We start from the raw sequence: 27,326 nt of genomic DNA on the forward strand, positions 1-27,326 counted from the left end.
TTTCTCTCTAAGTACTGTGGAATGATTATTTCACATAATATTGATAAGATTTTATTTGTTATTAGAAATGCATTGTTTGCTGCATTTATTAGTTAATCTTAGAGAGAACCGCAGTGTGATTTAGAAGTTTGCTTTTTCTTCCTGTTAACTTTCTACTGGAGATTCATTTCAAAGCCTCTGACAAAGGCCTATATTATATACATCACACTAAATTTGCAACTTCTAATTCGTTACAAAAATGTCCGTCCACTATTTATATATTGATAGACATTGAAATAAAAAAAAAAATCAAGATGATTTCATTTTCGGAAGTCTGATTTTGAATGAAAAAAGCTTATATATTTCCAAGTTGTTTTTACCCGGGTGGGGTATATACTGTTGGGCGGATTTGTCCATTTGTGACACATAGGAGCGCCCATCCATCATCCACAACTCCTATTCCACTGAATATAATTTACTGAAACTTTTACATAATGTTTGTTACATAGTGCCATTGTGCATCACTATTTTACGTTTTAATAGGACAGATATTTTGGCTTTGTCTATGCTAAACATGGAAGTAAGGGCATAATTTTATGAGGTCAGTACTCACAGTACCTCTAATTTACTCTTTAATCTGTGACCTGTTAGAACCAAAACAGTGAGCAGATTCGTCTAAAATGACTGCTCTTCATTTTGACTTACTGGGCATGAACTATACAAACAAGAGAGTGACAATCCAGACATCAAAATTTGCCTTGTGGGTTCTACCAATAACAGATAATCACATGTCAAGGTTAGCTAAATAGCAGAGATTGGAATCTAAGTCACATGTTTTCTGATGTGACTTACCCATATTTTTGCCTGAGATTTTATGTTGCCCATTTTCAGTCTTCAGAAACTTCCTACATGTAATTACTGGTGTCCTTTAAAAAAAGCTTCCCCCTGTTGTAAATCATTCGCAGGATGATTTATATATTCAACTTTCCTGTATACTAAATCATCCCCCGGAAGATCTACTATTAAGTCAACCTTCCCTCCATGGAGGAAGACCTTCTACATGTCTCTAGAATTTAGTTGTTTAGTAAACCTTAATTCCCTCTCAACTTTGATCTATTTGCATTTAATCTAATGTGTACTTGTATATATGGATTTAATATAATGATTGAATTCAGCTATCAGGATGCATTGTTAGTTTGTAAACACCGGAGTAAAAAATCGGTGATGAATCCAGGGAGGTTTACCATATCGTATTTATTCGTAGGCAGGTTTAACACATGCCGAGGGAAAGATGGTTTTGCGGAAAGTTTACCATGTAGATAGTATTAATTCATAGGAATGTTTACTTGATAGTAAACATTCCAGAAGAAGGTTGGTTATGATGAATGTTTTATTATATGAAACCAGTATCTGAAGGAGTAAAGTTTCTCCGATGTTGCCTGGGGAATCCTTTGTTGAAGGGTCTACACAATAAGTGTAAGAATAGTCTCTGGTGGCCAAACTTAACGTATAGAATTGTCCGTGCCTCGTCAAATTTGAAAAATATTGTTATAAGTGACAAGGTTCATTTATTGTAAAGAAAAAGTAAAAAGAAATCTCTTGCTATGGTTTACAATTCAACATTTAGATATATCGAACGACGTTTCATCAATTATTTTCATTTGGATTCACGTTGATTCGAAATATCCTTTTAACTCAATTTATAAGATACCACAGAGTCTGACACATCTGTTTCATATTTGGACATTTATTAGAATAAGACGTCAGTTGTTATCTACAACAAAACTTTGTGTTAAACGTGATGACTTCCACTTTTCTATCAACTTCTTCTATTTACGAGGGGTTATCAAAAAGTTCGTGGACTAGCGTCATAAAATTAAAACCGCTTTAGGTACATCAATGAATTTTTACACATTTAGTTAGCATCATCTTTTCTATCTATAGAATAAACCATAAATCATAATTTTTATTTTTTAATAAATTGTTAGTGTTTTTGTAAGCAAAGGTATGTCCAGGCGGCGCAACCTCTAATATGACGTTTATTTCTATCTGAGTGTAACTGAGAAAAACTCTTTAGATATGAGTATTTGTCATCATAAAAATCTCGTTAATTCAGGCATGTGGTACGACACATTTGTTCAGTAAAATTTGCAATTTTTACCCCATTCTGTAATTTCTATAAAATTTTATCGTAAATTTTATATGGAGTGTCCAAACAATTATGGGCTTGAAAATATCGTCAAAAAGGGTGAGGGGTTTCTTTTTCAAACACTCTATAGAGTTTCGCTCCTGGAAAAACTGGTATTGACCTAAGGAATGTTTAAACTGGCTACAGAAAAATAAAATGCATCCAGAGTACTTGTTTTTTAATGCCCAAAAAGATTCAGAGAGATGAAATATGCACAGTTAGTGTCGATTTGTAGTCAGGGTGTCTAAAGTCAGTCACGTCGAAAAGTGACGTTGATCATGTGTGGTAGAAATTGAACTACAACAAGCTAAGTATTCTGGCATAATCAAGTGAGGAACTTTCCCCATATAAAGATCCATTTACAATATTATATGCATTGAAAACAGCTGCTCATGACATTGTAAATTCATATATATAAGACGGGTTTAAGTCCTTACTTAACTCCATGTAATCTCATCAAGATAAGTGTATGAGGTAGAGAGAGCGGACATTAAGAAACAATGACGTTAAGCGGACGTCATGACACTAAACGGCGACAGCGCCGGGTGATCACATAAAGTCTTTTTAATTTTAGAATAATTTGGCAAATTATCAACGTATCAAGCTAAAATTTTCAACATTTCTTAAACTTCTGTTGTTTTATGTTCCGCATAAATTTTGTAAGCAAAGACTACATATTATTAATTTTATCGCGTCAGTCCACGAACTTTTTGATAACCCCTCGTATGTAGCAATATATCATTATCACTTATGGAGTTTTTGTTTTTCCCATTGATTCAGTACGCAATAGCATGCTCTATATACGAACGATTTTTACAAACCGAGGCAAGCTATTGACAAATAAGTTGATGAAACAAGAATAGTAATAGTCTCATTTAAGTCAGCATTCGGCAAATTCTATGGTCGATACAATGTCCTTGTCAGCAAATACAATCTAAGTCGCATGTTGACTGACGTTTTTCATACATAATGTTAGGCCATTATTTTTACACTGAATTGTTCACGAATTTTTCCGTTTGTCCGATCACGACAAGGAGCATAAGTTAGCTGTGGCCGTTTGGCAGGGGATGTTTACTCCTCTATGGTACCTGATCCCACCTCTGGTGTTTTTAGAGGTCCGTGTTAGCTCTGCTCCATGCAGATTTGTATTGTTTAAATAGACTTTTGAGCTTGATTACTGTTCGTTATCTTCATATTTCATTGTACTTAACATGATACGTGAACATTTATGATCGTCTATGGAGTTAAATAACAAAATACAGAATGCATCGTCAAATTAAGGGTCCTTATAACTATAACACAAACATTTTTTTTTTCAGAAGTCATCGAAATATCTAATAGATTTATGTTCATTCAGATAACCTAAATAATGTTTGTCAGAGAAAGTGTGGAAATTTCGTAAAATTTTTAATGATGTCATAAAAGATAGATTTATATTTTAAAAAAATGGCAAAAATCACATAATTCACCACCAAAGAAAACAACTATTTATTTATATTATAGGAATTGTTGCTTTTGTCAATTCTATACAAAATCAGTCCAAGAATTAATGTTTATTAATCTATGCAATTTTTTCTGTGTTAATTATCCTTAAGAAATCACTCACGATCGTTAACATATTCTCAGACCTGTAGAGTACTTGGTTAAATGATGTAATAAATGTGTGATAAAGAACATGCTAGAATTAGTGGGACAGTAAATGTTTGGTATCAAATGTAATATTATTTGATGAATGAATGTGTAGCACCGTTACAATCATGTTTTGCCACCTGGCATTGTTTAATTTTTGTTGAATTTTCATGATCAAAAGATGCAGGATTTGGAAACCTCGTGTCCGATGAACACTGACCACTTGAACAATCTGTATATGAAAATAAATATTGTAAAAAGAAATCAAGAAGACTGGAATTTCTACGAATTTTACAAGATTGCTTTGAGCGTCACTGTAAATCAGTTACAGTAATCACTTATTTGTCATAAGGATAAATGGTGCATTTACAAGCGCTGACAAGGTGCAGATGAACACCGGTCGTTCAACATTTCAATGAAGTAACACAAATATTTACTTAAACAGTTAAACTGTTTAAAATGTCATTGTCAAGGATGCTTTTCCTGTGCAGGACATATTTAAAAAAGTTTTTTTTCTTTTAATGAGTGTTATTGGTGGTGTTACTTTGGTGGTTTTTCAGCAATTTTAACGATAATTCCCCCAGCTGTTTGATGTCGTTCGGAATATCCTCGTCCTTTGCTGCTTCACGTGGAACAATTTTCACAGACAGGTCTTTTATTTTCTGTTAAACAAAAGACATGAAAAGTTTTTAAAATATGACATTTTTAAGTTATTCATTATTGACCGACCTGTAAATTTCAATAAAATATGCATTTATAACAATATTGATTATTTCAATCAGTAGCTAAATGCAGTAAGAAAGATTAAGTGAGTTGATAATGCTCTCAAAGTAACAAATGTTAACATATGCATTTATAGTTAGCTATGAATAGAATTTAAATACTACTAGTAATTTCATAGAAAAAAAAGTATGTACCCCATCCTCAAATTTGAGTGAGACAAGATTCGTATCCAAACACCCATGAACTAGATCACGCTCATGTAAGAACTTCATGGCTTCGGCCAATCGGAGGACGATGAATTTCATTTCCGGTACAGTGAGTTTGTGATCCTGCATGTAGTCAGAGAGCGTGACGAAGAGAGAGGCATTCTTACCGATCACAAAGAGCTCGCTATCGCAGAGATCGGTCAGGGTCTCTGTCGTAGCTGTCAAAGAAAAAGAGGTCTTCATGTACAGTATATTATAAAATAAAAATCCTCTCTTAATAATCTAATTTAACTTATGATAATTTAAGGAAGACGGACCTAATTCAAAATTTCGTGCCACTGCGCAGAAAACCGCGCATATGCCTTGAATCAAATTGACTTAATTATGCATTGCAAAAGATAAAAATATATATATTTTTAATTCTTTTAAAGATATTCAAACTCAAAAATATTGTAAATATTTCGATTTATATTCATTTGTTGATTTTATAAATAAATGTTTTATTTGGCCAAGGTATTTCCATTGAAAATTTCCCCCGAAATGTGCCCTACACCTGAGTTTGACATGCCCCCCTGAAAAATCTAAGCCGATGACCCATTTATTTTTGGCATAATATGCTGGTTAATTGTCTTGTTAACATTGTCCTTTAATATGAATAAAAATTCTATTGCAGAATTTTTTCAATGATCACTCTTATACCCTACACTGGCAATTCCCCATTACTTCCGATAGTAATTATCGATTTCGATTGCCAACTTTTGAAACGCTCCCCATTAAAAATCTACATCGATGATCATATGATTTTTTTTTATTGATTTTAACTCACCAAAAGTCACTTTACCTCATATTAAAATTTGAATAAAAAATCTATTGCAGAAATGAATTAGGTCCGTCGTCGTTAAATAATGATACTTGTACATATACTTTGCAATTGTATTTTTAAAACTTTGATTGAAAAGACACGGATTTATGCTCAGTGTTATGCAGCAACACTCAATAATTACTTTGAAACTCCTACATATTTTGTGTAATTAAGATTTAAAATTAAGATTTATAAATGCATTTTTTGCAGTTTTTGATTAATTTGCTGCTAACCACTTACAAAGACATCGAGATACTGTTTTCCTTTTAGATGACAGTCTTGTCTCAACCTAGAAATAATATCAATCCATTATAGATATTTAACATTTGTATCACTTGTATCGTGGGCTTACCGTATTTTATAAAAGTAGTAGAAATTTTAAATTTTTAACACAATAGAGTAACAACATTACTTCATACAGTAAAACCTTTCAGTGAATTGTATAAAGTTCATGAAATTGTTACGTTAATGCCAAAACCTATAATCAGCACAATGAAGAATTTCTACAGTTGCATACACGTGTTTGACTTCTTATACTGACCCTTCTCCTTAGATTTGCAAAGGAATAGAGGAATGGATTTAAGGCCGAGTTGATCGGGAGGATAAAAACGGCGACCCACGCATACACCTCTCCTGATATCACATACCCATTTAAGGCAAGTAACCCTGAAGTGCATAGAAAATAGTGATATTTCTTCTACGTAATATAATGGACTGAATTTCTAATAAAAAAAAACATATTGCTTTTCGTATTCTACGCGAAATTACGTGACATTACCCATAATTCCAATCGGAAACCAGCAGACAAAGTCGGACAAAACCACTAGGAATAGCCCTCGAGCGATAGCCATATCCTGGTTTCGCCTAGTGGATTTTATACTCCCAGTTGTTTGTGAGATCTCCATGTATATCAAACATTGTCCCAATGCAATAATCACAAAGAGTAAGAAATTGAGTATAATAAAGATTGCTGTGGAGTACTCCCATCCAGCTGGCTTGTCTCTAGTTAGGGGTAAAGCAAGACAAACGACGGATCGAGAATAGAACTCTTCTTGAAAGTATCCACCTGGAATCAGAGGAATGGCTGCTAGGAGAACTGTAATGCTCCATAAGACGCCAATGCTAAATAAAGCTCTTCTCCTGGTAAACCTAAACTGTCCAAATGGAAATTTGACGGCGATGAGACGATCAACTGTAATTAAACACAGCAAACAAACCGAAGTTTCACTCGAAATAGTAGCAAGCATACCGGCTATTTGACAAGTTATACTATATCTCCAATGTAAATCATTCCAGACATATCTCCCGCGATAATGTTCATCGGCAGAGGCTATGATTATCAAGTAAACACCCATCAGAAAATCAGAAACGCTCAAATTCGTTATGAAAATTCCATGGCCTTTCTTCAAAGTTTCTGAGTCGAAAAATACTTTGAATATGAAGACTCCCAGATTTCCCAATAAAGAACTAAATCCCATAATCCACAAGAACGTAGACAGGACATTGTTTCTCATGAGGTCATCACATGAAGAGAATTCATCTGCATTTGGTAAGCACTCCTTAACTGACGAAGGTTTCAGACAACAGAATGCATATGCATCTGTGTACAATTTGTCGAGTTTTGAAAGCCCATTAAAGATTTTCGATGAGAACTCTTCAATTTTATTGTTTCGTAGATCCAAAACTGATAATTCAGACAAATTTTGAAAAGCATAATCCGAAACATAATGAATATTGTTTGATGACAAATTCAGTAGGCTAACGTTTTGTAGACCCACTAAAGTATTCTGTTTAATAGACCACAAATTGGTATCCGTTAAAACTATTCTAGGTAGCGTTTTCAATCCGAGAAAAGCCGAATCTGCTATTTGATTGAGGAGATCGTTCCCCTTTAAGTTCAGCACTTTCAAAGACACTAGCCCAGTGAAGGCATTGGAATAAATATGGGTTATTTTATTATTTCTGAGATCAAGAACCAAAAGATTTTGCTGGTTGATAAAGGAATAGGATCTTATCGATGTCAATTGACAGTCCGTAATAAACAATCGGACTAAATGAATCAAATGTTGTAGAGATGGCAAACCATTACTCAAATCATTTCCACTAATGTTTAAAAAGCTTAGCTCTTTTGGAAGCCTTTCTGTACTTATATTCTGAAAACCCTCACACATGCCAGAAAGGCCATCACAAACACACTCTTCCGGACACGTGATGTAACAAAGTAGTTCGTCATCTCTATTAGGGCAGTTGGGGATATTATCACATAACCTTTGCGGATCCAAGCAGATTGTGCTCTTTTCACATCTGTATAGACCTGGACAAGACCCTACAAGCAAACAAATCACATTGGTATACGTAGTTCAGGACTGAAATAATTAGAGAACTATAAGTAAAACAGCTTACCGCACTGCATTTCGTCAACTCCGTCTTTACAGTGCTTTTCACCATCACAAATAAATCGCGGAGGAATACAAAAACTTCCGGGACATTTCATGTAACCTACAGGACACGATGTGGAATCTGAAAGATAACCATGTTTTATACATTACTTAGGCTTTTACTTCTACATATATTCCTGTTTATCTTCATGTGATTGTATTTATTTGTCTAAAACATACCACAATCGTCTAAATGGGACAAATCTCGACAGCCAACGATATCTCCGTTTTCACTATAGTCAAGAATACACCGTGTCGACATTGCCACGATCTTGCCTGTCCGACAGAGAAAATCTTTGTTCACATCTTCCGTCTCTGCAATAAAAATAAAAAAAAAAAAAACATGGATAAACACTATTCTTCACAACAGAAAATCAAATATCTTTTGTAAATATTAAGTTCAGCTTAAAACATCATTAATTAATTCATGTGCATTCGGAGAATCCTCATCTTCCCTCATTAAACATGGTTCTTAAATAATGTCACTTATACCTTTCAAGGTAGATTGGAAAAGGCTCCACAGTTACATGTAAATCAAAACAAGACATTTTCTAAGAGAGGAAAATCCACTCTCTGAAGTCAAGCAAAGGTGGTGTTCTTTTCTGATTTTTTCGTTTTCTAGTTTTTTTCTTTTCTTTTATTGCATGCGCTTCATTAATGGACAAAATTAATTACCAAGTTACTAGAAAAATGTAAATACCTTCGGTGCAAACAAGTGGTCCGATGTCTACCTTAACGAACTTGTTCTCCCCTGGACGATAGATGTACAGTTTCTGGATAGGCAAGACTGAATGATTAGTGATGACACCTGAATCCTCTCTCACTTCTGTGGTTTCAGCGCCATACCATTCACCCATTGTGGAATTACAATTACACCTAGATAATTAAAAGAGCTTTTTTGAAAGTCTTTCTCATGCCAAGATAAATTTAACTCTAAGGAAAATGAAGTGATTGTTTTAACATAGATTCATTACGAAGATAAGGACGAATTTGTTCTGCTGAGTAAAAGAATATTTATTACAATGTAATAGGGGTTGGGATGTCCTTTTAATATTATAATACGGATATTCCTATAAATGATATTAAATAATATGTAATCATAAATTTAAAACTTCTCACTTTACTTTTCCCTCTTCACATTTATTCACAAACGGGCATGAGCAGCTTTCATCCGTAATCCCAGAACTTGTGTGAACCTGAGCTCCATTTTCTCCCTCCCAAAACACGTCTAATTTGTGGTTGATGTAATGGCAGCGTATTCTTATAGCCTGACTGCATTTATTTGTATTCTTTAGCACCGATATTTGTCTTTCATTTGCAAAGTATTTCAATTTTGCATCAACTTCCAATAAGCTTGAGAACAGTGTTTCTTCCTCGGAATGGTGAATTATCGTCTGCACTATAACACGATCAGCAGACTTTTGAAATCGACATTCTGCTTTTGTAGGGCTCAGATCTAAACAAATATGACAATCATTTTGATCTTTTTCCTGGTTACTGTGACAATCGTTTGACCTTTTTACAATGTAAAAAAAAAAAACAAAACCTACTTCATTAAAAAATGAAATAATATTATCAAAAAGGCAGCATTAAGATTAAGACAAAAATATTTGAATAATCAAATATTTTGTTCAACGAAAGTCCAAGTTTCAAAGATAAAAAATAGCATAGAATATATTATAAAACGCCAGCATATTTTAACTCCTCTCACCAATCTTATAGCTAAAGCTAGGATTTTTATCCTTTCCTAGAAATCATCCAAAATGTACAGACTTGAATAGTAAGTTTATAAGGATTTAACCACCTTCCAATCCAAGACTAACAAGATATTCCCCATTCTCTCTCCGTCCCAATCCCCACCAATCTTTACACGTTTCCTGGACATTGTTTTCACAGTCCTGGGACTCGTCCTCGGCGAAGAATCCACTACAGTCGATAAAGCCATCACACACCAACGAGGAAGGAATGCAAGTCTGGTCGTAACATTCAAATCCATGATTACAACCTTCTGAAAGTTGATATCGTCATAATATACACGAGTTAACAATGAAAAGGCATAAGAAATTTCACGTAGATGTTATGATCAACAGAATAACCTACCACAATGTTTCTCATCGCTTCCATCGACACAGTCTGGTTTCATATCACAGCGGGTCTTTGCAGAAATACACTGACCGTTGGAACATTCCCATTCATTTTCCGTACATGGTTTTCGAACTATGTGTGAATAATATGTCATATACAAATTTTGGCAAATCAAACGAGCAGATATCCATAAGCAATAAAGTAAATGATAAGTAGGAACTCAACTGCAAAAGTGAGCAAATTGAAATTTACATCAAATTTGTTTTCAGTCATTTATCACAGATTTGAAAAAGCTTAACATCTCTCAAGGAGAAAAATCAAATTTTGTTGAATAATAGTGTTTTGTTCTTTCAGATATTCAAGTTAATATTTTTATCAAAGAAAACAAGAGGCCCATGGGCCACATCGCTCACCTAAGCACATTGGCTAGGCAAAAGCACAATCAGTTCAGTATTGAAAAGACCGGGGGGAGGGGGGGGCTTGAATTTTAAACTACCTGATGATGCTTCCATGTCAATATAACAAACGGCTTTGTTGTACTTGAGAAGATTTTTTTTAAAAAAATTCCCATATATTCCTTTGTAAAAATTTGATCCCTCATTGTGGCTCCTCCCTATCCCAGGGGTCATCATTTGAACAAACTTGAATCTACACTACCTGAGGATGCTTCCATATCAATATGACTAAACATAGCTTTTCTGCTCTTGAGAAGAAATATTTTTTCTATATGTTCTTATGTAAAACTTTCCATCCCCCATTGGGCCCCATCCTACCCCTGGGGGTCATCATTTGAACAAAATTGAATCTACACTACCTGAGGATGCTTCCATATCAATTTGACTAAACATAGCTTTTCTGTTCTTCAGAAGAAGATATTTTCCTTTATATTTCTATGTAAAACATTGATCCTCCACTGTGGCCCCGCCCTACCCCCGGGGGTCATGATTTGAACAAATTTGAATCTACACTACCTGAGGATGCTTCCATATAAATATGACTTATCATGGCTTTGCTGTTCTTGAGAAGAAGATTTTTAAAGATTTTTCCTATATATTTCTATGTAAAACTTTGATCCTCCATTGTGGCCCTGCCCTACCCCCGGGGGTCATGATTTGAACAAACTTGAATGTACACTACCTAAGGATGCTTCCACATGAGTTTCATCTTTCCTGGCCCTATGGTTCTTGAGAAGATTTTTAAATGATGCCATTATTTTTTCAGTAATTCCTAATTATCTCCCCTTGAAAGAGGGCGTGGCCCTTCATTTGAACAAACTTGAATCCCCTTTACCCAAGGATACTTTGTGGCAAGTTTGGTTGAAATTGGCCCAGTGGTTCTTGAGAAGAAGTCGAAAATGTGAAAAGTTTACAGACAGACAGACAGACAGACAGACGGACAGACAGACGGACGTCGGACAAAATGTGATCAGAAAAGCTCACTTGAGCTTTCAGCTCAGGTGAGCTAAAAAACTACCAACACATCTTACAATCACTTCAATGTTCTGTGTTATATGTACAGTTATTATACTTAATGAAGTATCGGCTCAATTTTCTTTTAGGATTTGTCAAAAAATGACGTCTGTCAAAACAGAAATGTATAAACCGATATTTGTAGTATTTCCATTGATATGCACCACAGGGTGTTTATGAGTACATGTACTTACTACAATCGGTTTCATCGGAGTTATCTGGACAGTGGCTGACAAAGTCACAATACAGACTGATAGAAATACAGTCACCACTGTTGCATTGGAACTGAGTTTCTGTACACGTTGTAGCTATCATAGATAAAAAGTCATAGTTTAAATACGCAACTATTATAACATGTAAACATTAATTAATTAAGACTACTTTCTGTCCATTCCATAAAGCGAAGCCCTATAGTAGCAGAACGCCCAGGCGACTATATCTATCATACATACATCTCAAACAATTATTATCTTAAAAGAGAATCTCAAAAAAATCAATTATCGTTAAGACTTACAGCAGTTTGCCTCATCAGATCCGTCACTGCAGTCAACCATTCCGTCACATACAAACAGTTTGTTGATCAATTCTGTGTTCTCACACTGGAACAAAATGTTACCCAACTCTGCTGACCTTAAAACAAGAGTTCCATTTCCCCACCAGTTCCTTCGACTTATAGTTTCTTCAACAGAATTGAAAGGCAAGGAAAGACAAGTTATAGCAAATACATTAAAAAAAAAAAAAAAAAAAAAAAAAAAAAAAAAAAACCCAGACCCCCTTCCACAGTTATACTTCTTGGAGTTACTATGTGCTCTTGATCTTTGCGATTTGAACTAAAATCACGGTAATGATATATTTTAAGCCAAAAGCAACATTAAACGCAAGTTTGAATCATTGCAATCAATGATTCCAAAAAGATGTATATATCTCTTGCCCTATGCCCTTGACCTGTACGATATGACCTTAAATTGAGTTAACAAATTGATACAAATTAAGTTTACTGGCAATATAATACAAAAATCTGAATTCAAAAAACTTTATAGATTGACGTGCCGGGCACCTCTTCATTTTGTCATTGCCAATTATCTTGAGAAATATGACTTGATTCAAGATTATGATATATTTATAGATAGTGGGAAGCAAAATACAAAAGTTTTAATACTCTCTTAAAGATTGTGGAATTATGTCCCCTTCCCGTTGTTGTAATCATAATGATCAGTTCACAGTGAAATTGTTTCTGTCTATATTCAATATTAATTTGAAAATTTAACTACGGGAAAGCTCTAATTTACTACAACTTCAAAAGTAGTTACGGTATTAAGTACCTAAGGGTTACTAAAGGTTTTAAGTATGAAATATAAGAGACAACGCAAAATAAAATAAAAGAAATATTTCAATTGAAGACACAAAATTTGATCTAGAAAATACCAGTAAATTCATTTGATTTAGTGTAAATAACTTCAGATTAAGACGGAATAGACGTATATTTACCATTACTTTGGTGGAGATGTACTTCACACATGTAACTCTGAATTTTATTGTAAGCACATGCAGTGTCATGCCAATCACTCATTGAATGGATACTGTGAAAGTTAATACTGGTACATCGCTCATTTTGGACTCCATTTGGTTGTCGATTCTTAATATCATCATCACGATACCTATACGAAAGGGCAGATGAACAAAGGAAGCCATTTGATATTTTTTGAAGGATTCCATTTATGTTTTCAAACTGAGATTGTCTTCTAAATAATAGGCAAAATAAGAAGATTGAATCCTATGTAAAACACAACAAAATTCTAGAAGTACAGTGACTGTTGAAATCGTATTAGCAAATCTTGGCAATATTTTCATGCACTAAGAGATATCAATATTAAAACTGAATTACAGTTAAATATAACTTTGTTTTTGTACCATGCAGTGAACGTCAAAGGGTTTCCATCCGTCCAGAGATATTTCACTTCATTTTTTCCTTCTGAGTATCTCTTTTGAAGACCTGCAGAAATATTTCACATTTTTACTTCGGCATTCACTCGATTACTTACAAATTGTAATCATCTGATGAAAAGACGCCAGTAAAATAAGAAATCATACCTATGTAAATTTCCCAGTTGCCTGTAATGTTTATATTGCTCTTGACAAGAAAGTGAACATAAGATAGTTCTTTTTTTGAGGAAATACTGACAAGGCTTCCATTGAGTTGTTTACACTTGTGATTCGCTTCTGGCCACGTAATGCCTATGTCATCGGTGAATATTCTATAGCAACTTCCATTGTAGTAATGCCAATCATTTAAACATTCTAAAATTTAAAGATTCAATAACGATTCTTTACAAGGATTGCTGATGTAAAGAACAAAAATTGAATATTTTGTTATTAAATCTTTCTACCGGCATTAAAATTGCCTACCTTTATTTCTGACATCTAACCATATTTGGGTAAAATTCACAAACGTATACATCCCTAAAAATCCTTGACCTAGATTATTCTCATTTCCAGAGCGAAATTCAACTCGCATATGGTGCCATCTCGATGTTATATTCTTATAAGGCCTGTTTTCCTTGCAGAATCTTCCTAGTAACACCTCCCTTCCATTCAAATCGATATCGTAAATTGCAATATATGACTTAGAACATGTATCATCTCCATTAATAACATCTAAATGAAGAACATTCAGTTCTACATATTGTCCAAATATTCCGTGTATGTTCCAAGTACAAGTGGCTCCTGCTTCATATGGAGCGGGATATCTCTCTGTAGCTATGAAGGCTGACTGCAGTGTACAACTGACTGCGCACCCTTCTGTAGCCATTCCACACCCTTGTCTCTCTGAATATGAGGATGTAAAATAAATGTTTAGGGTGTTGTAAAACGAATCAGGTACATTAGGCAACAGGTCAATATTTCCAGCTTCCACATATCAATTTAAATTGTGATTGCTTATTTGCATTAGCTCTTGTGGTATCATTTTTTTTATTTGATCCGTTTCTTACATAAATGTGCAAATAGATATTTCTACTGAAAGAAGGATATTATTATTATAGAAATGGTTGCCACTTGCTTTATACTACCTGATTTTGTAACCCCTATTTCGAAAATCTTTTCTAACTGTGATGCAGACATTTGGAAACAAGACTCCAGTGATACAAATAAAGATTTTCCAGAAGAGATAATGATGGTATCTTTAAATTTTTCCTGGGTATCGGCGGTGATCTCAATAGTGCTTGATTCGTCATGTATAACTACTCGGTCTTTGCATTTTCCTGGATTTATATCAAATATTCCCATCTAAAATACGAGTATATGATTATTTTATTGAATTCTTGCGAAGATTTATTACTGAATCTGCATTCACTTTTGCTCCATTTAGAAATACATGGATCTTTAAAAGAAAGAATTTGCACAAGGCGTCTAGTCTATAATCAGAAAACAGTGCCAATCGATCAAAATTCAAAAATCAAAATAGGAAATTAAAATCAGCCCAAATATAAAACTGTATTTATAGAAAAAGATACTAGACGTACCTCTTTTAATTCTATGTCTGTCGTCGTTTTAGCCAGTTGTACATAAACTATTTCCAGCTTGACAAAACCAAAATTTCCAGCATATACACTCCAGGTACAATTGAGGCCTTGTCCATAACTGAAAGGGAATCCTGGTGACCGGATGACCGATCGACCCTTCCTTGTTACATTTATTGAGAATGAACACTGAGCTATATCCATCTCTTCTGAAAATACATTTCAACCGTTTCTTGTAGTTCATTTGCAATTAGCCTTGTAATTTTTTGCTTGATTGTTTTGTTTTTAATTTTTTTTTAATTAATATTTCTTTCCTTTTTTCCAAATTTGATTGTTTAGATTATTATTAGATTATTTTTGTTTTTGTTGTTCTTTTAATAATATAGTTTGATAACAAGTGTTTCTATATTAAAGAAAGTTATCTATTATAATGGGTGTATTGAAATAAAAAAAAATGAAACACTTAAGCATATAGAATGTGGAAGCATGCACAGTAACAACGAACAACAAGAGGCCCATGGGCCACATCGCTCACCTGAGCACATTGGCTAGGAAAAAGCACAAATCACTTCATTATTGAAAAGTTTAAAGGGGGGGGGGGCTTGGATTTTGAACTACCTGAGGATGCTTCCATATCAATATAACAAATGGCTTTGCTGTTCTTGAGCAGAAGATTTTTAAAGATTTTTTTCCTATACATTCCCTTGTTAAAACGTTGATCCCCCATTGTGGCCCCACCCTAACCCTGGGGGTCATGATTTGAACAAAGTTAAATCTACACTGTCTGAGAATGCTTCCATATCAATATGACTTAACAAGGCTTTGCTGTTCTTGAGAAGAAGATTTTTAAAGATTTTTTCCTATATATTCCTATGTAAAACATTGACCCCCCATTGTGGCCCCACCCTAACCCTGGGGGTCATGATTCAAACAAAGTTAAATCTACACTATCTGAGAATGCTTCCATATCAATATGACTTAACAAGGCTTTGCTGTTCTTGAGAAGGAGATTTTTCTGTTGTTGGAAACATTTTTTCCTATATATTCCTATGTAAAACGTTGACCTCCCCATTGTAGCCCCACTCTAACCCTGGGGGTCATGATTCGAACAAAGTTAAATCTACACTATCTGAGAATGCTTCCATATCAATATGACTTAACAAGGCTCTGTTGTTCTTGAGAAGAAGATTTTTCAAGATTTTTTTTCTATATATTCCTATGTAAAACTTTGATCCCCCATTGTGGCCCCACCCTAACCCTGGGGGTCATGATTCAAACAAAGTTAAATCTACACTATCTGAGAATGCTTCCATATCAATATGACTTAACAAAGCTTTGCTCTTCTTGAGAAGAAGATTTTTCAAGTTTTTTTTCTGTACATTCCTATGTAAACTTTGATCGCCCATTGTGGCCCCACCCTATCCCCAGGGGTCATGATTTGATACAAACTTGAATCTGCACTACCTGAGGATGAATCCACATCAATATGACTAATTGTGGCTTTGTTGTTCTTGAGAAGAAGATTTTTCAAGATTTTCTTCTATATATTCCTATGTAAAACTTTGATTCCCCATTGTGGCCCCACCCTACCCCTGGGGGTCATGATTTGAACAAATTTGAATCTGCACTACCTGAGGATGATTCCATATCAATATGACTAATTGTGGCTTTGTTGTTCTTGAGAAGAAGATTTTTCAAGATTTTTTTCTATATATTCCTATGTAAAACTTTGATCCCCCATTGTGGCCCCACCCTACCCCTGGGGGTCATGATTTGAACAAACTTGAATCTACACTACCTGAGGATGATTCCATATCAATATGACAAATCGTGGCTTAGTTGTTCTTGAGAAGAAGATTTTTAAAGATTTATTCCTTTATATTCCTATGTAAAACTTTGACCCCCCATTGTGGCCCCACCCTACCCCAGGGGGTCATGATTTGAACAAACTTGAATCTACACTATGTAATGAAGGTCTCACATAAGTTTCAACTTTTACAGCCCATTGGTTCTTGAGAAGAAGATTTTTAAAAGATACCACCAAATTTTCACAAATTCTTAATTATCTCCCCTTGAAAGAGGGGGTGGCCCTTCATTTGAACAAACTTGAATCCCCTTCACCCAAGGATGCTTTGTGGCAAGTTTGGTTGAAATTGGCCCATTGGTTCTGGAGAAGAAGTCGAAAATGTGAAAAGTTTACAGACGGACGGACAGACAGACGGACAGACAGACAGACGGACAGACGGACGACGGACAAAATGTGATCAGAAAAGCTCACTTGAGCCTTCGGCTCAGGTGAGCTAAAAATTGACATCTGTGACGAATTTAAATATTTTGTAAGATGTCATTTAAAGTGCGTAGATTATCAAATTAATTTTTAGAATTTTATAAATTTAGAATTGTATATTCAGAGGTGTTGCTGCTGTTAAAAAACAAACTTACCTTTGAAGCACAGACGATGAGCTGCCTGATTAAGAATGACACCTGTTTGTACCCAGGCCGCCTTTCTTGTTGGATGATATCTATCTCCAAAACTTAGTGAACATTCCTGACGGTCTGCGTAATTATTGAATGATAATGCTGTACAGTTATTACTTAAACAAAACTGTCTACAACCTTCGATTGTAGAAATATTCCTTACGGTGTAAGGCGAATTAGCTTCCTTTTCAAGCCAAAAGGAAAATCGTTTCAGTTCCTCAAATCCAAAGTCCACAGTACCCTTTCTACATTTGATATCCCTCTGTACTGCAAATAAAATTTGAATTTTCTTATATTCATAATTATATCCTTGTTTTTCTTACGATGGAGCTTTCACTGTTTTCCTGAAAAAGGGCTGTGTCATAAGGGTCCAGGTAAGGATAAAAAGACAGACTAGCTTTTAGTCTACCCTGTATTTAATCGAACATTAATGCGCAATGATAAACACTATAACTTGTAGACATTTCCAATCTCTCAATTTGCTTGAAAAATAAATAATTTTTATACTCTCTTATGATTATATTACTTATATTAACAAATTACTTATAGATCTTTACATTGTTTCTGGCAGCCTATGACCTCTGCTTTGAGACAAGCTTGTTGGCCGTTTTCTACGAATGGATGTATTTTGATATATCGCGCCAGAATATCCTTATGAAACATAAACGTCTGTGGTGTAGTAACTGCTACCGTGTTATCGATGAAAAAAGTCTAAAGACAAACAGAGGTATTAATACTTGAGAAAAATATAAATATATTGGATTTAAAGCTAGCCGAAGATAGAGAAAGAAATTTCTGGTACAATTTGTACACTGTAACCTTCAGAACTCAGTTTATTTTCTCTGAAAAAAGTACGCTTACTTTTACAACTCCAGGAGAATCTTTGTAACGATTCATTGCTTTCCTTGTCACGCCATAAGACACTTGGAATGACTGGATATATTTTATCTCCTTTCCTGATATCCACCCTTGCACTGAAATTCCTTGTACAACTGTTGGGACAATCAAATCAACCTGCAAACAACAATAAAAGATATCAAATTTCCTTTATCATATATTAAATAACTTTTAAACTGTTGAACTTTCTTTCTGTGAAACTTTCCGTTGTTCCTCAAAATGTTAGAATTGATTGCCAACACGTCTATTTTAAAGGTTCCTTGCTGGAAACCATATCTAATTTGCATTTAACAAAGTTTGACGAAGTGGCAATTAACACGATCTTATTTTAATGAATTCCAATTTTACAGGAGCTGTTGTTATAACCAGGAATAAGAACAGAATTTGAAGACTCAAGAAAGAGTATCATCACATTTTGTAATAATAATGAGTAGAATAGGATCTTATAAATGTTAACAGAACTATTACGACCTGCTTTTCGAAGATTGACACTTTTTTTTTAGAATAACCCTATCGACTTTTCCAAAGTGACTGTCTACTTTTATTTAGTTATCCTTTTTATTTATTTAAATTAAAATATCTTTTACACCGTTTAATACACCTGAACATAGAACTACACAAAGAGAAATACCCAGAAGCTGGCGTTTATGTTACCCTAAGTTAGATATGCCGTTGAACAATGTCGTAAAATTGATGATATTATTTGGAAGAAATATGCCAATAATGTATGATATAGCCACTTAACAAGACACGTATCGACTGTCACATACAGAAAACCAAGGTGATTCATCCTTTTTTATGGCACACCAGCCAGGGTCCGGATAATACAATCGTCCTCGGATGGAAAGTTGCATTACTTCAACACCTGTTGTTTCATCTGACGAGGCTCCAAGTTGATAGTCATAGATGTTACCAGAGGCCATTCCTAGAGGTCTTCCGCAGGTTGTTGCTAAAAAATGAGATTCCACATGGATATATTTCCTCTCATTTTGTACTTTGAATTATAGATATTCAGAATGAGATCTACAGAATTATCTGAGTACTCGTTAAATTGTGTATGAACAATTGCTATATATGATTTGCAGTTCTCTTAAAGTGATCTCTCATATACAAATAGAGTGAAACACAAACAGTAATCACGCTAAAAACTAAAATATATATTACAGACTGAGAGCAGAGCAAACATGGACCTCTGCAAAATCAGAAGTTGGATTAGATGCAATGGGGGTATATCTTTTTTCAAAGCTTTATAAAAAAGCATATACTCACACTTTCCTAGAATTACTATCTCGTTGATTTCCATTTTATAGAAATTGCCTGGGTTGTGATCTGGTTGTGTGAAATCAAAGTTCCGGATGGTGACGTATTGACCCACCACCGGACGCCTACATTGATAACGAAATACCCTGGAGTATCCCGGTAATCGGATGTCGTCACATCGAACAGCGCCATAGTTCATGAAATCCCATTGATTCTTACTGACGTAGGTCCCAAAGTATCGCAGATTTAGAGGCATGTAAGCTAGAAGGATTGTTTGTAACAGTTTGTATCACTTAATTACTTTTTGAACATTCAGTCAAATGGAAAATAGTAGTAAAATACAGAAGGAAAGCATGTACATTTTAACAATCAGAAAGAATTTAAGAAATGAATGAAAAAGCATGGCATGGAGCACAAAGCAAGTGTCTGTCCGAAAGAAATAACAAGATTATAATAATAATAGCCTATTTCTCAGAATAAATTTATCATAGCAAGACTATGTGTGGTAATTTTCTGAATGGAAAATGAAATATTAATCATGAAGTTAATGAGGATATGACCTTTTCTCAAAATGGCCTGATTTGAAATCTGAATGTAATTGAAAATAAAAACCTACTGGCATATCTGTAAATGAGTATAGCGTGGACTTCAATATGTTCCTGTAAATTTACTTGATACCATGGCTTCATCAGAGGACGGTTTGAAATAAACGAATTCTTAGTACCTGAGATTAAAAAAAAAATTAAAGTCATTAGCCTATCTTATTATAGGGTAAAGGAAATGGAGAATTTCAAACAATTTAAGCTACTTACCTATGAAACCATCTACCGCATAGTCTGAGTTGTAATCACTATCCTGTTGAACACTAGTAAAAGGTTTGAATTTTCCAAATTCTTTCAAATCCTTTTCCTCCTCTGTAAAATCAAAATGCATTATATTCTTATTAATGTGCTTAAGGGATATAACTTCAGTAATATTAAAAATTATTTTAAGGAGAAATGAAGAGATGAGTGCCAATGAGCAATGGATTGAAAACACTTTCATTAATTTCTAAGATCAGTATGAAGCTTCAAAATTGGCACTGCAAAACATTCGAGAAATATTGAATTATGTAAAATGCGAAGATAACGAACAGCATTCAATCTCATAAACCCTGTAAACAAAACGAATCGTGAACAGAGCAAACTTGTCTAAAGATTACATGTTTCTTAAGTTTATATGAGAATATAGACATAATAGAATGTCAGATTAGTTCTGTTGACTCTGCTTACAATTTATACATTGTTTAATGGAATATTCAGCATGACCATGCACTGTTTGTTATTTTAACATTTCATATACTGCAGGCGTAACATATTAATACTTTTTAACATAAACGCATTTATAATTTTTAAGAGAACAAACCGCATTTAGGGACCCTGCATTTTTCTTTGATGTCAGGAAACTCCACAAGACATAAAGGCTCCTCTGATTTGTAGGAGTAGTATTCATACGCGCGACAGTAATTTTCATCAAACTCGTGATAAGCTCTCCTATTGTTACGATAAAATGGCTCAGACGACTCTGTCCAAATCAAACACGCCTTTCCGGAAGTAGAGATATTGGCTCTACCATTGTACGAGTTTCCGTAGTCTGTATCATAATAACATTCACGTTGCTCTGTGGAAAAAACACATTATAATATAATTTTTGAACATGGTGCAAATCACAAGTAACTTGAATGGACTTATAACGCGTGTTAGAAAAGACCAGAACTATGGATTCTGTAATGTCAAACAAATGAAATATTACATCTGGATGTAAGAGGACTGTCCAAAAATTCGAGGATAATGGCTTTTCCGTCCTTTTTCAAGGTTAAATACATACCGGTACATACTATATATCAAAATGTTTGTTTTAAGAATTCATTTCAAACCTGCTGAGTTTTGATTGATTGAACTTAAATTTAATGTAAAAGTTGCCGTTTTATAGGGTAGCAGACAATGTGCCTTGTGTTCTACATTTAAATATCATCACACACACTTGCCAGTGTCTTTAATGTAAACAAAGAAATAGCATGTGTCCACGAACTTTTTATAGAGTCCTCGTACACAAACTAGCAAAAATGTTGTCAATAACATTCTATACATAGAGGCTGCTTTACTTGAACCATTAACCATGGACTAAAAATGCAAACAGAGTCACCTCAGATCAAAGTTTTATTCATAAAAAATTGCAAATATCTTACAGTTTAATAGTATAATAGCCTTATCTGCACTTCCATTTCAGTACAAAAGAGATAATTTAAACGTTTTCATTTGAAACCCCGTTAAGCTTCCGATGGCCGTTATGGAACACGACTCATTTATGTCACATAAGGTATCTGGAGGCTGAATCAGATACCAATTAATTAAAACTAGAGTTACATAAAGTGTTTGAATAAAAATATTTTCAAATCAGAAAACTGTATTCAAGTATTTATATTATATTTTTGCAATCTTATTTCTGAATCTCTCACATTCTTGACGTGTATGTGTACAATTACAGTGAATAACATGTCAAAGGACTGAGATTTATTTTTTTTTTCTCTTTTTCGGTTTTTGCATGAATTGTTTAAATCTATAATTACGTATAATTACCGTATGGTTTATAATAGCAATACGCTATGCCAACTGATTCATTTATTGCCGTTCTATTAAACATAGGCAACATCCCTTTGTGCTCCCATTCATCGTTTTCATTGTTCATGAAGAAATAGTCCTGTTGTACAATCATAGACTCTACCTCCTGGCAGCTCTCCGCTGACTGACTCTGTAAAATAAAGTAGATCTTTTAGCAGTTTGCCATCTATAGATAAATACAAATCATATCGTACAATTTTAGTTGATGTCTGTATGTCGTCTATATTACGGATTATTCTCTTCTTTTCCTTAAATTCTAGATGTCTTGGTAGTTTTGAAACAAATCACCAAGAAAGTAATGTAAACTGACCCGAAATTTTATTGCAAAAGATTTGTTTCATAAAAAAATCAAAAGGAGCTCACATTGTATCATTTAAATTACTTTTAATTACTGCTAGAGTTTGCCATTTGTTTGTTAACGCAATGACATTTCTTCACATAACTGTGTCAAAATTTTGCGAACAGAACGCAATTTCATAGAAAAATTCGTAGACAATTCAGTTGGGAAATAATGTACTAACAATTTTTTTTTTAAAGACATAAGTCAACATTCGACCTAACGACTGATTGAATTTGCAAACAAAGTCTTTGTATCGATCATAGAATTTGCGAATTGTTGCCTTTATTTAAATTAGATTGGTCAAATCCTTGTAACATAAACTTATACAATTCTCAACTGAGCCTGCCTCGTTTTAGAAATTGTTTGTGCGTAGAATCTGCACTTTCGTTTCGGAGCAACGAGGACACATTAACTCCATATGCAGGTGATAATGGTATTTTGATACATTATTAAGAGGAGTTAACGATAGAAAAGTTGACATCCCGTTTATAATAAAATTAAGTTGTTAATTTGTCATCACTATGGTGTTTTGTTTTGTTTTTGTTTTTGTTTTTTTTTTTTACCTCAATGGGATTAATAGAATCATTCATTACTACGAGTGTGGGATAGTGAAATTCCACCGAGGGGACAAAATTCACGGTCTAGGGTGAGGCTTTGCCGAGTCCTAGACAGTGAATCTCAGCCACGAATATGAGGTCATCACCTTTGAAAAAATTATTTTTTTAAATTTAGCATCCAATCAAAAATCTGAATACACCATCAAAGAAGTCGTACATGAAAATGGTGTACACATTCATGAGTAAACTCAGAAAATTAATTTCAGCCCACTTAAATCATTCTGAATTATATAAACTGGATTTTTAAAAAAAAAAAAAAATAGCGTAAGATTTTAGAAGAACCCTTCCGCGACCTACAAATAGCGCCATTTAGAAAGTGGAAATACGACAATCTTTTGAATGAAAATAAGCTTGATTAACTAAATTAAACAACATTTTAGGTATATGTGGGTTTTTTTTTAGACATTGTTACAAGTATTATATAAGAAGGGATGTTTACGTTACCGTTCTCAGCGTAGTAATACACAGTGTAAGACAGAAAAATCTCACACTGCTGTCTCACACTGGACAGGTTTATCTAACACCGGTGATTATGCGAGAAATATAGAATTAATGTAGAAATGAAAATGAATATTGTTATTTGCTAAAACGTCTTTTTTCTCTTTCATTAAAATCATAATAGAACACAGACATAACATAATATTAATGTTCATATCATATCAGAAACAAATACTATAAATACTATATATATGGTATAATAATATGGGAAAAGGAAATTTTGGTAAAATGTCCACGAATGAGAATCTTTAGAAGTTTATAATATACACTTTCCCTATTTATGAACTTCATTGGCTTCAGTGAGCAGAGGAATAAGAATACCACAATAATACGCTAATCGTGATCATGTAAACAGAAAGGCTGCTGGATTTCCATGGATGACGAAGAATTTTAAAAACGCAATACATGTTTAATGCATGACCAGCTAAGCCTCGCCAATGAACACAATGAGAAAACTACAAAGAACACAGAGGAGGAGGTATGCGTTCTCTTTATGATCTGTAGGTAGCAGTGATACTTAAGTGGTAAAATTTTTGTTGAGTGCCAAGCTTTGACAATAGTCATCAATTGACATGCATTAAGGTATGCCTTGACAAATTGTGAACTGAAACCTCTATTGAACATACCATTCGAAGTTGCAATTCATTAAATATAAAAATTACTTCAATATAGACCATTAATATCCATAATAAAATTAATATCTGTAAACTAGGAGATATATTCACCTGAAATAGAATAAAAGGGAAATCTGATGGGAGTTTTATTGGTGTCCGGTAATCGCCATCTTCTCTACAGCAGAACTTCAGTATCAGAGTCATGTTATTTCCGGTCTCTCCTGGAATAACGCCCCCTATATCCTGCTGTGTGAACTGATATCCGGATATTGTCAAGGTGCCATTAGAAAACCCTGTAAATAAAAAAATAAGATGAACTCATTTTTCCAATTTACAAGGTTTGGTTCAGTTGAAAAAGGTATATTTCCTATCGTTCACTGTTATTGACAAAAGTTTATCAATTTATAGAGTAGTTATAAATTCCTTTGTGGCAGTGAGCTGTAATTAGTCATCTGATTAAGAGGAAAGCTTGTCTCTACTCTGAGAGGATGCTCTAAGGTTAAAGCCACTCTCCTGGGATAACTGTTTGATTACTGCAATTACCAAGTACAGCAACTGAGTAGACTATATGTTGCCAACCTCCAGAAACGTTTATGCATACATTCAACTTTAGAAGGAGTTAAGCTTTGGTTTAGAAAATGAAAGTTTCTATAGAAAGTTTATTCCCTTATTATGAGCTGTAAAATTCATTCGTAAAAACAATATAGTATACTAATGATAATTTGTTTTTGTTTTTTTGAAGATTCCACTTGATTTTTACATAAAACCTTTTTGCAACTTGTAGGAAGTATCACAGGAGATTTTATTCCAGTATTTGTTATGACATTAAACAAGGTTAATTTAATTCTTTACAATGAACAGTGTATATGTCTTTATTTTCTTTTTTTTTCTTATTTTTATTTAAAAAGCAAGAAACACTTACACCGTGCATTTCAATTTTACCTTCAGGACAGGTATTCTTAGAACTGTATATACAGTACTGCCCTTTGGGCCACTCAGCTGTTGTTCCATTGCTCTCTCTTTTATCATTGCTTCGATTTTTCGCACAAAAATTCATCTGGAGAGCACGATAATAGTATGGTCCCAGTATGTTAGGCTCTATGATACCACTGAGGAGGTTTGGGTCTTTAGTGTTCCAGTACTGACGTTGGGCGGAGTCTGGGAGGGTCATGTTGATATAAGATAATGTCCACCCCTTGTCCTCAGTCTCAGGGCAACCGAACATTGAGGTAGGGAGGGCATATGTCCCATCTGGCCATTTACTGTTCTGGTAAGCTATAAATAAAGGATCAAAAAGAGCCTGTGAACTTAAAATGTGACATTTTATATACTTTTTTTGTATGTTCATGATTTTTTTTTAAAACAACAAACGAATATGGCTAACAAAGTTACAATAGATTATTACAGTTTTGTTTTTTTATGGGATTATTGTCCAATCGAGATTTCTTTTATTCATTTCATTGGGAATATCAATAAATCTTATGTTCGATATACTAAGAAGTGATTTAAATGCTGTATTTCAACCTAACCGTTCACAGTAGCTCAGTCGGTAGAGCGCTCGCTCCGTGATCGGGAGGTCGTGAGTTCGAATCTCGGTCGCGACTGACCTAGGTCGATAAAAAATGGGTAGCAACTCTTCCTTCGCCATGCGCTCGGGACTTGTAAGTGAAAGCTGCGGTTCCTTGTGATGAGACCTTGAAAATCGAGGCCCCTTGTCACGGCAGGCGTTGGCACGATAAAAATTCCTCACTGCATAATGGCCCTGAGTGCCGAGTAAAGGTCAAAATTTGAATCCCTTCACCAGAATATGGTGACGTTTCTATATGAGGGAAAAATTCTCGAATGGGACGTAAAACAAAATACAATCAATCAATCAATGTATTACAACCTGAGTGATCCAATTAAACTAGAAAGAATTTAATTGAGAAAACAATGTAGGCAGAGAAAGCCTTATTAAAATTGTTCATTTCAACATCAATTTTTGATTTGTTAAGTTTAAATGAGACATTCCTCGATTATCTGATTTTGTATCTCTTTGTAGCCTACCAAATGCATTTATATTTCTTATTATCTTGTGATTTCTAAACTTTTTTTCAAAATGTCTGTATAATATAAAAACACCAAAATTGTGATATCAGCAATTCAAGTAATTTCCGATAGGATTATATAAGACATGCCATCCTCTGATATCTAACACAAATGTCTGGTAACATATCTCAATTTTTTGTGAGGAAACTTGTTAAAGCAGCAATTTCAAACACAAATTCTTGGGAAAAAAAAACTATATATTACTGAGGAACGTCCGTCTGAACTTAAGAATAAGTCTTACTACAATTTAAGCAATCTGTGCATTCTAAAGTATGCTATAATATAATATAATTGATATTATCAAGGAAACATTAGTAAAATATTTTATATATTTGATGACAGACTAATGGTACAAGAGTCAATATTTAATTTTCTGAATGTCCTATATTCAAATATAACGATAACAGAATTAAATGCGTAACATTCAATGAATTTAGAAAATTATTATCATTATATCCATCATTAACACTCCCAATACTGCAGATGACCTGATTCAAATTCACAGTTAGGCCATCAAAGCTAATTGTCAAGCCATTTATTTTCCAGTGTATCACATCTGCAAAATCTGTCATATTGGACACACACCCTGAAGAGCGTGTTATTTACGAGTAGATAAATTTGGAGCAGATAAGTCAACATATCTTTTCTTCGGGGAGGAACCAACCAACCCATTAATATTTTATTTGGCCATTCAATCACCTGTCGGATCCTGACCGTGTTTGGTACTTGCAGGTACGTTCTGATAGATCATTATCTGAGATATTTATGTTCCACCAA

The 27,326-nt window shown here is 34.1% G+C and overlaps 1 protein-coding gene across 1 annotated transcript; it reads right to left on the bottom strand.

Moving 5' to 3' along the window:
• Nucleotides 1-3,712: 3,712 nt before the first annotated feature.
• On the bottom strand, nucleotides 3,713-25,701 carry LOC133187404 (uncharacterized). The gene is given in 30 exon segments (XM_061322760.1): nucleotides 3,713-4,458; nucleotides 4,714-4,943; nucleotides 5,834-5,876; nucleotides 6,129-6,253; nucleotides 6,366-7,913; nucleotides 7,991-8,107; nucleotides 8,206-8,340; nucleotides 8,726-8,901; nucleotides 9,145-9,474; nucleotides 9,799-10,033; nucleotides 10,126-10,242; nucleotides 11,774-11,887; nucleotides 12,094-12,258; nucleotides 13,068-13,237; nucleotides 13,491-13,572; nucleotides 13,671-13,877; nucleotides 13,986-14,405; nucleotides 14,648-14,864; nucleotides 15,101-15,306; nucleotides 17,540-17,842; nucleotides 18,133-18,286; nucleotides 18,437-18,589; nucleotides 19,243-19,421; nucleotides 19,742-19,993; nucleotides 20,349-20,456; nucleotides 20,545-20,646; nucleotides 21,137-21,391; nucleotides 22,351-22,522; nucleotides 24,573-24,754; nucleotides 25,404-25,701. Coding segments are annotated over 30 exon segments (6,924 nt in total). The 5' UTR covers nucleotides 25,687-25,701; the 3' UTR covers nucleotides 3,713-4,314.
• Nucleotides 25,702-27,326: the final 1,625 nt, after the last annotated feature.

The sequence above is a fragment of the Saccostrea echinata genome, unplaced genomic scaffold (genome assembly GCF_033153115.1).
Source record: "Saccostrea echinata isolate AGI-Se365-2 ecotype Australia unplaced genomic scaffold, CSIRO_AGI_Sech_v1 ptg000015l, whole genome shotgun sequence".
NCBI classification, from domain to species: domain Eukaryota; kingdom Metazoa; phylum Mollusca; class Bivalvia; order Ostreida; family Ostreidae; genus Saccostrea; species Saccostrea echinata.